Raw genomic sequence first — 11,831 nt, 5'->3', positions numbered from 1 at the left:
GAGCTCTGCTAGCATTCAATGTCTGCACTCATGTAGCAACTTTATCACTCTCAAAGTACGTCAATAGCAGGAAGTCACAATATTCTCCAAATGTAATTTTGAAAAAGGGTGAATGTACTGTATGCAACACTTTTTTTTGTACTTTACAAAGAAAGGCACTTCGTTACGCCTTCAGCAGAACGAAGGAAAGGATTCCGCTGAATGGATGATGTTAGCAAATTGCAAGTGTTACAGACCCTTCTATCTCCCGTCTAGTATCTCTTTGCTTGTCTTTTGGAGCAGGTTTTGACAGAATGCGCGATGTGAGGACGTCACATGGCCAAATTATGCAGAAAAGTTGCCGCAAATGTTGCAGAGTTTGTTTGATTATGCGTTAAATTCTGCGATCGCAAAATCCTGCAGGGACTGATTACTTTCCGTTTTTGTAATACCTGTTGTGCAACGGATGAAAAGAAAGTTGATCTCTCAGTGTCACGGTCTAAAAACATGAGGAAAAAACACAAAGCACTGCAGCATCTGTCATCTGCTTTTAATGCTTCTGCTTCATCATGTTGATCAGGGGAGAGGACGGGATTTGCAGTGACATACAAGTACAAAAGATGAAAAGCTCATTGTACTATATAGAACAGGATTCTCACGTAAATGTTTATAAAAAATGTCCAACTAAATATTAAGTGAGCAAAAACAGTTTCCTATGCAATATGTTATGCAAAGTTACACACTGTCATATAACTTTCCCCATTATATGTAAACTCATGAAGAAAACCATAATGAAGAACCGGTCCAAACCCTTCGCCACTTTCTTCCATTCTCCTGTTCGTTTCGCTGTAGCTCTCTGATCGCGATAACAGTTTGCCACATACTCAATATTCCTCATGAGAACCTGTTGTTCGCACATGCATGGACGTTTGGACCCATCATCACGATCTCCATCGCCTCCACCTCCTGTTACCTTTCCTATTTCTCCTGCTCCGCCACCGTAATCCATACTCACAAACGCTCCCTCTCTCCATGCCCCGTATCGACAGGTGGGCTGTTTTCCCAGCGAGCATGGGCTCATCATCTGAGATTGGTCTTCCGGAAACTTTGGAAGTGTGGTATCTTGTCTTCGGTCAAATTGAAAAAGAACATCATCTTTTCCGGCACAGCCGTTCATGTGACTGGAGTCGGGAGGCTTTGGAGGTTGATGATCTGAAGTCTCTGGTTGTGCAGTCATGCAGTTCTCGCCGACTTCGTAGACGAAGCAAATCCTGGCCAGATACTGCAGGATGAACTTTTTGGCCCAGTTGGGAACGGGTTTGGCCTCCGGCCCACAATGATGTATGTTCATAATGAAGATGGTCAGGGCCGTGGATGCATTTATCATAGTCATGGTGGCGATGTAATACTTTCCTGTAGGACCAATAATAAAGTCAAATGTACTAAATTAAAACCAAAAATTTTAAAAGCATAAAGCAGATATGACTCACCAATCAAAGGAACGTTCTGTGGAAGGCGGCATGATCTCAGCCACCAACAGCTGAAACACAGTGAGGGCCAACATCACGGTGACGCCCAGCGACACTTTCTCCCCAGAGTCTGCGGGTAGATAAAAGCCCAGCGGGGCTAAGAACGAGATCATAACGCAAGGAATGAGCAAGTTAAATACGTAAAACGAAGCTCGTCTCTTTAGTTTCAGAGTGTAAGTGATGTCTGGATACGGGTCCGCGCAGCAGCCGTACAGGACGATGTTCCTCTTGGCCGGCATTCCCAGCACTTCCCATTCCACGTTGTCGACCAGGTCTGCGAGATCTGCACTCTCCATGGCGTTCAGAATATCCAGCTGATTACCGTTGTAGGTCCATGACCCGTAGGTCAGACGGCACTGCTGGGCGTCAAAGGGGAAGAAGGAAACGTCCACCTTGCAGGAGCTTTTGGTGATGGCTGGTGCGTCCCACATGATCTGGCCGTCATGACGGATTACGACGTTGGTGTCCATGGTGCTAGTGAAGTGATCATCAGAGCTGAATAAAAAATTGGCAAAATTTCAGTACCTTAAAATTAAAAACACCTTAAAGGAGTAGTTCACCATAAAACTGAAAATTATGTCATAATTTACACGGCCCTCTTGTCATTTCAAACCTGTATGACTTTCTTTCAACTGCAGAACATAAAAGAAGATATTTTGAAAAATGTTGGCCAAATTTGTGTCTGTGTTTTATGTTTTTTCCTCAAGTGGGTCCTTAAGTGTTCAGTTTATGCCACCATGTGGAGAAAAGGGAAAGTGCAAAAGAAAAAAACTAACATGCCACCAGTCTGACCTACCTGTTATATAAGACTATATCAGGTCTCCAGACATAACTACCAGGAATACGGATGGTATCGAGGCCATCGTAGTCATTCTTATTCCAGGTGAGATACGCATCAACCCACACCTGTCGTATCCATAAATATGCTGTCAGAATCTGGTTCCGCTCATCCTGTAACAGACACAAACATTTTCCCAGTAAAGGGCCCAAATGAACCACTTCTTTTAGTGAGACACCACTAGTTGTTTGAAATGCAAATGCAAGCTTTACTTTGATCAGTTGACACAAAGATTTTAGCATGTTGTCTGATCTAACAAATGAGTTTGCTTCCTTGATTCAGAAAAGTGTTAATGTATTAAAATAGGTTTTGCAATATTTATTGAATAAAAACATATCTGCTCTCTTCTTTAACTGACTGTCATTTTCTGGCATGCCGTGTTCTTGTGTGTTATGGGTTAGAGTACCATGTCAATGATTTGAGGCAGGAAATAGCTTATCAATGTGGGTCATTTTCTTTTTAAAATTCATGTACCCTCATAAGCTTCAGTTAAAATCTGAAAATGCACTATCCATCTCAAATGACGTAAATTAGACGGCTTGGGCGGAGCATCCGTTAACTCCTCCCCTTCAACTGTCAGTCTGCTGCCAGTTTCATTTCAAAATCAATGCAACAGCTGTTTTACACATCCAATCAATTCGCAGTGAAAATCACAGGCCACGCCCACTAATTTTCTCCTTTGAAATTCCTTTTTACTCGGAAATGTGTCAGAATACGGAAGTAAAAACGATCGCAAATTCCGGTTCACGGAGACTTTAAGTTCAGAGCCCATGGCAATAAGTCAAAAACGTTGATCAGCTGTGAATGTTCAGGCATGTGAGAGTCCTCTTGTGACAGATGGTTCATGAGAAGTGGACAGGGATTTCTGATAGTTTACCCATCTAAAGCTATACTCAACTCAACTCAACTTTATTTATATAGCGCTTTTACAATTTTCATTGTTACAAAGCAGCTGTACATGAGACATATTGACTATAAGTAAAATAATTAAAGTTGTACCTGCAAAAACAAGAAAAGGTTGAAAACACAGAAGACAGACATACCCACATACAAAACACTCCACACACACAATATGCATATATTGTTATGTCTATACAACATAACCACGCCCCCAACATCCTCTCCACACAAATAACTAAGCAAAATGCCAAAAATCTCATTCTGTAATGCATATTGGACATAGGGGGTATTTGTCACAGTAGCACAATTACTTGCAAAAAATCGAATGATAATAAACAATTCAAATTCATGAAACAGCAAATATGAAATAAATTGAAATCTTTTGGTCAAACCGGAACAAAGAAATGCTGAATGTGCAAAGCATTAAATATACTTCTGTCTAAAAAGTCTGATAAAATGTAATCTCTATTGGTTGGCAACAGCATTAGAATTGAGGAATTATATTCAAAGAAAGAAACAGGTATTACCTTGTACAAACAGCAAGCAGAAGACAAACAGGGCATATAGCACATTCTTGGGCGTCATCTCGTAAATTACTTCATTCAAGAACACGCTTGACAATCAAGCAAAAAATGTGAAATCAGTCCAATAGTGATTCATCCCTTTAATATCCGGACATCTCAGCTGCAGTGGACAGATGTTTAATCCTCTACTGCACATGGGTAATCCAGCCTGCTGCATCATCACAGTTTCTCAAATGACTGAAGACAAAACACACAACTACTGTATGTCAGGCAGGTTTAGTGGACATAAAAAATATACATATGTGACCCTGGATCACAAAACCAGTCTTAAGTAGCATGGGAACATTTTTAGTAAAAGACAAAAATACATTGTGTGGGTCAAGATTATCGATTTTTCTTTTATGCCAAAAATCATTAGGATATTAAGTAAAGATCATGTTCCATGAAGATATTTTGTAAATTTCCTACCTTAAATATATAAAAACTTTATTTTTGTGAGTGGATGGTCTGCCACAGTGCCCCCGATTAACAACTTCAAAGGCAATTTTCTCAATATTTTGATTTTTTGCACTCTCAGATTCCAGAGTTTTAAACAGTTGTATCTCACCCAGATATTGTCCTATTCTAACAACTCATACATCAATAGAACGTTTATTTATTCAGCTTTCAGATTATGTAAAAATCTCAATTTCGAAAAATTGACCCATATGACTGGTTTTGTTGTCCAGGGTCACATATACAAAAACAGAAAAAAATCGTTGGGGCACCTCTGGTGTTAGTTAAACATCGAATAAAATATGACTGGCAAACTAATTTATCATCAGAAAACCTACAAGCTCGTCTAACATCAGATCACAGCTACGTTTAACATATTTTTAATACTTGCGATAAAGTTGCTAGAGTGCGAAATACATTGCAGCCTTGTCATATATGAGGTCATTTCAAACAATAGCCACAGGGTGGCATTATTTGCACGTGTGGACGGAGAATGCAATTATGCCAGACTATATATCAATATTCACTGTAGTGACAACTTAAAGTATGTGTTTTATGCATTTTTATCTCTACTATGCGACCTGCTACTTTTTAATTATTTCTGCTTATCTTTAGCTTTAAAAAAAGGGAAACTATATATACAATTTGACTCAAGACCTTCATTTTCATGTGTGTACAATAAATATAGCCTACTTATATACTGTAAAATACTAAGAGCAACCGATATACAATGTAAAAAAGACACGCACAAAAAGGAAAATCCAATTTGTGTATGAAAAATATGAGGCAGGCAATGTTAAAATACAATAGAGGCCTCAGCATTATATCCAAAGACAGATAGGTGTGTGGAGTTTCCTGTTTGTTTGCCAGAAGGTATATCACTGATTTTACTGTCAAATTTACTGGCTTGCGGTCAGGATCCAAGTGAATGAATAGCAGTGTTTTGGCTGGGAATAAAACTGTCTCAGTCTCATGTTGAGGCTACTGCATTTTACTTTCAAATCAGACTGAAGCAAACGCAACATCCTGCAATACTGTAAGATAAGATCCGCTCAAACATCTCACACTTTTTAGCCTACTTCACATAGCGTCACATACACGTTGCGTAACAAGAATTTGTTCCGCAAGAGTCCAGAAGTTCCAGTGCACAGAAGCTCCCAAAAAAATCCCACAATGCACTTCGAAAACAAGATCACGTTCATGGGTGCGTTTATGAATATGTCGGAATTACCACATTTTCAAGATTTTTACTCGTAATTTCTAATTGGGCGGTGCATGCATGGGCAATGACAAAACCACACACTGACCTTGTAAAAAGTTGATGTTTTATAATGCTACATTGAAACAGTGTTTATTCGTTGCTAACATTGTGACGCATTTTTGTGGGCGGAGCTTAGGTGGAGGCAGAAATTAAGATCGCCTGAATCAATTGGAGACTGTATTCTGTCGATTGTGGCACTAAACAACACAACAAGATGATATTTTAAAGTCCTTGTGTAGGCGAATCTGTGCTGATTTGTATTGGCCGCCTCCAGTCTTCTCTTTGTTTTGCCTCCAGCTGCCATGACGTCGACGCAAAAGGGTTCCGTAGTAAAACCCTGTTGAAAAAACCAGCATATTATGCTGGTTTGGTATGTTTTGATGCTGGTTTACTGGTTTGTGTTGGTTTAAGCGGGTCATGTGCTGGTTTAAGCTGGTCAAACCAGCATCAAAACATGCCTAACCCATAATATGCTGTTTTTTCAACAGGGAAAGCACTAAACAAATAAAATTATTTGACAATATTGCAAAATGCATGCAGATAGAAAGTAACTTGACTGTAAATTCTCAACTCTTTGTTGTCCAGTTTTATTGTGTTTCTGAACAAAGTTAAAAGCTTCAGCAAAACCAAGACAGCAGCTAATTTAGGGGAGGGAAGTGAACGTTCTCCTTTCATGTAGGGTACTCTCACTGACAGCACAAAAGATACATAAAAAGAATAAAAATCGCTTCATAAGCAGCCACAAACTGAAGCTGAAACTAATGGACGTTGGGTTTTGTAATCATGAGGTAAGTACCCAGATTTTCAGAAATGGTTTCTTTTAGTGTGCATAAAAGTATAAAGTCAGCATTTCATGAACACAGCTATTAATATCATGACAATGTATGTGAACATGGTGATACTGTACACAATAGTTCCGAAAACCTTTTAGATCTGGCGAGACTTTAGCATTACATGACATCATGTATGTTAGTTTATCCATGAAGTCTAATAATTTGCTCGATGTGGGCAAACGAGTCTTTACATCTCTAGATTTGTCCAGCTGTGCACTCTTGATGTTCTCATATATTTTCTTATGGAAGGAAAGTAAATCCGTCAGTCACATTAGGGGGTATTTTGCTTAAATTAACACATTTTAAAGGGATAGTTCACACAAAAACTTCTGTCATCATTTTTGTTTACTTGACCTTAGTATGAGTGACAAAAAAAAGGAAAGAAAAAGACAAAAGATGACAGGTGACCAATTTCAGTTTCTGCAATTGCATAAAATATCTGCATACATAGTAACACATTTCCTTTAAGTTTTTATTAAATCCACATTACTGTTACAATATGTCCTTCTCCGCAATCTAAAAAAGTATATTTTTTATTAATTTATTTTTGCTATTAACATACATTGGCCCCAAAAGATTGCTTTTGAATGCTTAGGACACATGTAAAATGTTTTCTTGTAAAGTGTGTCTGTGCTGTAGGCCTTTTTTTAAATACATGCTTTTGTTACATCATGCTGAAGTGTTTCTACTGTACATTTAAGTGTTACTGTTATGACTATTGTATATGTTTTCATTTACAGTACATGTGAAAAAACCCCAAAACCTTTAAATATTTCATTATTATATATTTAAAAATATATCATATTTATGTCCCAGAACATTTACAGTATCACACACTTTGTTTTTTTGGAAGCTGGTGGCGTTGGGTTGAGGTAAATGCGAACCGCTTCCGTGAACACTTCACTCACGCCGTCCTGGTTGAGCGCTGAGCACTCAATGTACTTGCTGGCTTGAATCTGTCGGGCCAGCGCTCCGCCGTGTTGCTGGGTGATAGGTGACTGGTTGTTCTCCTTCAGCTTATTCAGAACCTCTGGGTCATCTCTCAGATCCTTTTTAGTCCCCACCAGCAGAATGGGCACATTAGGGCAGTGTTGGGACACCTCGGGGTACCACTTTAGCTTGACGTTCTCATAGGATGCAGGGCTGGTGATGCAGAAGCAAATGACAAAGACGTTGGTCTGCGGATAGGAGAGAGTCCGCAGACGGTCGTATTCCTCCTGACCCGCCGTGTCCCACAGGTTCAGATTGATGAGTTTTGCGTCTACTGTAAGCTGTGCGCTGTAGTTGTCGAAGACAGTTGGGACGTATTCTTTAGGAAAAGCATTGGTGGTGAAGGAAATCAGGAGGCAGGTTTTCCCAACGGCACCATCTCCAACTACGACGCACTTGATGTTCTGCATTATCGTCTGTCAGTCAGACCCAAATCACTGAAAAATACAAAAGAAATTGTGCATTTGGTTTACATGTATGTGTGGGGTCCAAAAATCTGAACAGACAGGCAGTTTAAGAGTTTGGGGGGGAATTCTCAGAATCTCAAATCATGTCATGCTACAGTAAACTTGTAGAGTCAAGGCCAGTTGAATGCATGCTGTCATGTAAATTTCATGCAAATTTTGCATATAAGGGAAAAACATTCTCGTGTGCATTTAAACTTTGTAACCCCATTTTATACCAAAATAAAGCAATTGTAATAGTTTGTTGGTTTTAAATAGCAAGGCCAATAATGATATGTATGATCTAAATGCTTATACCCAAAAGAAGCAGCATTCTAGAAGGCTAATATAGTTGTGCAAGTCTCGTTGATGTCACATTATCACGTGTGTATATCAGCTAAAAATGACTACACTTCCACCCACAAAACATTAGAGTGTTGTCAATGACCTTTATTTATATCCTTCTGAGAAGTAGGGGAGCTGAGCGGGCGGAAGTACTGTAGACCATGCATCTCACAGACAGGAGCGCATTTTACCTCAGAAACAACATAAACATTATATATAATCTGAGGCAATGTCAGTGTATCCTGAGAGAAAATGTATTGTTCAGAAGATACCCAAAAGCTCTTGTAAAGCTCAGGGCACATTATTGAGTTCTATTGTGATATTTGTCCTAATTTGCTTTAGAAGAAATAGGAATAGATTCTAATGAGACAATTGTTGACATACAGTATAGAGCTATAACATTTAGAAAAAAAATTGAAGAGAATGTTTGAATTCATGCTGACATGTATGTATGTTTGATTGCAGACTAAGGACAAATCTGATCACGGTTGGAGACTCTTGAGTTCTCTATTGAAACTTTAGAGGACACTTGTAAGGTTACCAACATCTGTGTCTCAAGACAACTGTGAAGACTTAAGGCTAAAATACACTACAAGACTTTTGCCAAGGATTTGGCCCAGATTGTCAGTCTGGACTTCTGGATTGGAAGTCTGCGCCAGTCTGCAGATATCTGAAACTTTCAAAAAGTCTGCAAGTGCATGATATATGTCTAGCTTAAAAAAAAGTTAGTAGTGAATTCCAGCCATTAATCAACGTCTATTTACATTTGCATTTGTAATCTTATTGATGTCTAGGAATTAAAAATTGAGATATGAAAGATCTCTGGGTAGTGGTTGAAGAACAGCTCATTGGTGCTCTCCTCAGCCTGAAATGATCAAATATAATATGTTATATATTTTATGTGTAACACGATAAACTGTTTTATGAGCATTAGTTTGAAAATAAAACCAAAGTTGATTCTTCTAAAATGACTATGATGCTAAAAAAGGGAGTTTGCTTTTAAAAGGGAAGTATGAATATATGTCAACAGTGTACTACTTACTGTCAAGGGGACTATCATCAGAACACCTTATGTAGACATTTCACCTGATCACTCATCAGCATTTTTTAAAATCCTCTGGTGTAATATTGTAAATCATTTAAAATGCATTTATTTAATATTTAATATAGTTTTGTTTGTTATCTTTGTAATATGTAAAGCTGATATCGATTTGCATGTACCTTGAACTACTGTACGAATTACTATGTAACTTAACCTAGCAATGTGTGAAGGTTTTCTTGTGTTTTAATAATAGAATATTACGTTTTAAATTTATTAAGAATAAAGTAAGAATATGATATATTTTTTTAATCTACTGTACAAGTAAATGTCGTGATTCCGACAAAATTCCTTGCAGTATATAAAACCAGACAGACCTCCATTTTACTAACAAATAACAACAACGATCAAAAACGGATATAATCGCATCTTTATGACATCACCACTCTTTATCGATTTTTCCATTTTCAAGCTATGCAGTAGTGAGATCAAATCTGGCCTCATAACAATGAAACCTTATACATGTAAGTCAGTGATGTATGCATGAAATGTACAAATATAAAGATGTAACTTACCATTCATTGATGAAAACGTCAGTCCAGAAAATGTTTCGGTAGTGAACTAACCCTGAATAGAGATGCACAGGGCACTGCAGAAGGAAGTGAGTGCAGACTAATTCACTGAGAGGAAGTTAGTGACACAAAAAGGCAAAGAGCTTGTAGGGAAGTTCAAAGACTATAAGAGCCATAAAGCTGAGTATCAGAAATGAAGCCTATTAATAAAACAACACAGTGAATTAGTCACAGCGCGTGCTGAGAGACTGTGCAGTAGAACTCACTGATGTCTTCACAGACATTTTCAACATCTCGCTGAGACAGGCTGTTGTCCCCGCATGCTTCAAAACTACCACCATCATTCCAGTCCCAAAGAAGTCATCTCCATCCTGCTTCAATTGTCATGCACAACATCAAGTCTCAACCGATGATGCCATCGCCACTGCCCTCCACGCTGCACTCACTCATCTGGACAAAAACGACTCGTACGTAGAATGCTGTTCATAGACTTCAGTTCAGCATTCAACACAATCATCCCTCAACAGCTCACTCACAAATTGGTCCAGCTGGGACTAAACACTTCGCTTTGCAACTGGCTGTTGGATTTCCTGACGGGGAGACCTCAGGCAGTACGGGTCGGCAGTAACACATCCAGTACCATCACACTGAACACTGGGGCCCCCCAAGGATGTGTGCTTAGCCCCCTTCTCTTCACCCTGCTGACCCACGACTGCACCCTGTCACATGACTCCAACCTCTTCATCAAGTTTGCGGACGACACGACTGTGGTGGGTCTCGTTAGCAACAGAGATGAGACAAACTACAGGAGCGAGGTGAGCCACCTGGCCAGGTGCATGGTGCAGTGACAACAATCTCTCTCTGAATGTGGAGAAGACGAAGGAGTTGACTTCAGGAGAGTACGCACTCAGCATGCTCCTCTGACCATCAATGGTGCGACGAGGAGAAAGTGAGCAGCACCAAGTTCCTGGGGGTGCACATCACTGAGGATCTCTCCTGGACTAACAACACCGCAGCACTGGCCAAGAAAGCACAGCAGCGTCTCTACTTCCTCCGCAAACTGAGAGAGCAAGAGCCCCAGCCCCCATCATGTACACCTTCTACAGAGGCACCACCGAGAGCCTTCTGACTAGCTGCATCACTGTGTGGTATGGCGCCTGCAACGCATCCTGCCGCAAGACCCTCCAACGCATAGTGAGAGCAGCTGAGAAGATCATTGGTGTCTCTCTCCCCCCTCCAGGACATTTATGGAACCCGTCTCACCCGCAAAGCCCTCTGCATTGAAGGTGATCCCACTCACCCAACACACATCTTCTTCAGGCTGCTGCCATCAGGGAGGAGACTGCGGAGTCTCCAGGCCAGGACCAGCAGACTAAAGGAGAGCTTCATTCACCAGGCAGTCAGGAAGCTAAACATAAAATATTTTTTTATTCTGTGTTAGTGTTATTTGTATGCACCACGGGTCTGAGAGTAACGCAATTTCAATCCTCTATATGTATGTACTGTATATGGCAGGATTGACAATAAAGCAGACTTTGACTTTGACAGGCATCATCGTGTTAAATAGTGGAAATTTTACTTGTTTACTTTATTAGGTTTTTATTTGTACAGATAACACAACATAATAAACATTTCTATATGCGCGTAAGACTCAAGAAGACTCATATTCATCCAGCCATGCACAAAAATTACATTAAATATAGCAATGTATTGAAACAGCAGCATCAATGCATAACACACTTTTTGTGATCATGATAGGATAGCACAATTTGTCCTAATAAACCTAATTTATCTGTTCCAGGCGTAATCCAGTAAAAATGTGTTTCAGAGCACACCTCAAGAGGGCATTGTTGCCTATACTTTCACAAGAAATGTATGCAGTTTCTGTGTATTTGAGCTACAGCGTTGAAGATCCCTGATGTCACGTAAAATAACGTAGCATCATCGCCAGACCACTAGGCGGCAGTGTAGTCGTTAGACAGACGCACTGTTGGGAACCATGGACATGTCTACGGACAATTTTCTGCAGTCTCTTCACAAAACGGAGGAGAGAGTGTATACAATGAAGCATTTAAACAGATTA

The 11,831-nt window shown here is 39.7% G+C and overlaps 3 protein-coding genes across 6 annotated transcripts in view; 1 reads left to right on the top strand and 2 right to left on the bottom strand.

Moving 5' to 3' along the window:
- LOC130564517 (sialoadhesin-like) overlaps positions 1–4,498 on the top strand; it is a 55,145-nt gene extending 50,647 nt beyond the window's left edge. For all 3 annotated transcript variants that reach the window (XM_057350613.1, XM_057350612.1, XM_057350610.1), the window contains one exon: positions 4,072–4,498. The gene's annotated coding sequence lies outside the window, so the exon portion shown is untranslated. The remainder of the gene's footprint in view (positions 1–4,071) is intronic.
- chrna10a (cholinergic receptor, nicotinic, alpha 10a) lies at positions 665–3,831 on the bottom strand. Its single transcript, XM_057350571.1, is given in 6 exon segments — positions 665–1,392; positions 1,470–1,488; positions 1,490–2,003; positions 2,305–2,459; positions 2,753–2,780; positions 3,785–3,831. Coding segments are annotated over 6 exon segments (1,431 nt in total). The 3' UTR covers positions 665–724.
- Positions 4,499–6,214: 1,716 nt separating the features above from the next.
- rhoga (ras homolog family member Ga) lies at positions 6,215–10,039 on the bottom strand. Of its 2 annotated transcripts, XM_057351992.1 has the most exons (3): positions 10,015–10,039; positions 9,752–9,825; positions 6,215–7,786 (listed from the first exon to the last, which is right to left on the bottom strand). In XM_057351992.1, the coding sequence occupies exon 3, from the start codon at positions 7,757–7,759 to the stop codon at positions 7,181–7,183; it is 579 nt and encodes a 192-aa protein (XP_057207975.1). In that variant the 5' UTR covers positions 7,760–7,786; positions 9,752–9,825; positions 10,015–10,039; the 3' UTR covers positions 6,215–7,180. The 2 variants fall into 2 exon arrangements, with proteins under 2 accessions (XP_057207975.1, XP_057207976.1); XM_057351993.1 differs by lacking the exons at positions 9,752–9,825; positions 10,015–10,039 and adding an exon at positions 8,241–8,318.
- Between the last annotated feature and the right edge of the window lie 1,792 nt (positions 10,040–11,831).

The sequence above is a fragment of the Triplophysa rosa genome, linkage group LG14 (assembly GCF_024868665.1).
Source record: "Triplophysa rosa linkage group LG14, Trosa_1v2, whole genome shotgun sequence".
Taxonomy (NCBI): domain Eukaryota; kingdom Metazoa; phylum Chordata; class Actinopteri; order Cypriniformes; family Nemacheilidae; genus Triplophysa; species Triplophysa rosa.
Note: the sequence above shows the minus strand (reverse complement) of the source record. Positions and strands in the feature narration are given on the sequence as shown.

What these genes read in the sequence shown, in the direction of transcription:
- rhoga (XM_057351992.1), bottom strand. Translation starts at nt 7,759, where the DNA reads ATGCAGAACATCAAGTGCGTCGTAGTTGGAGATGGTGCCGTTGGGAAA.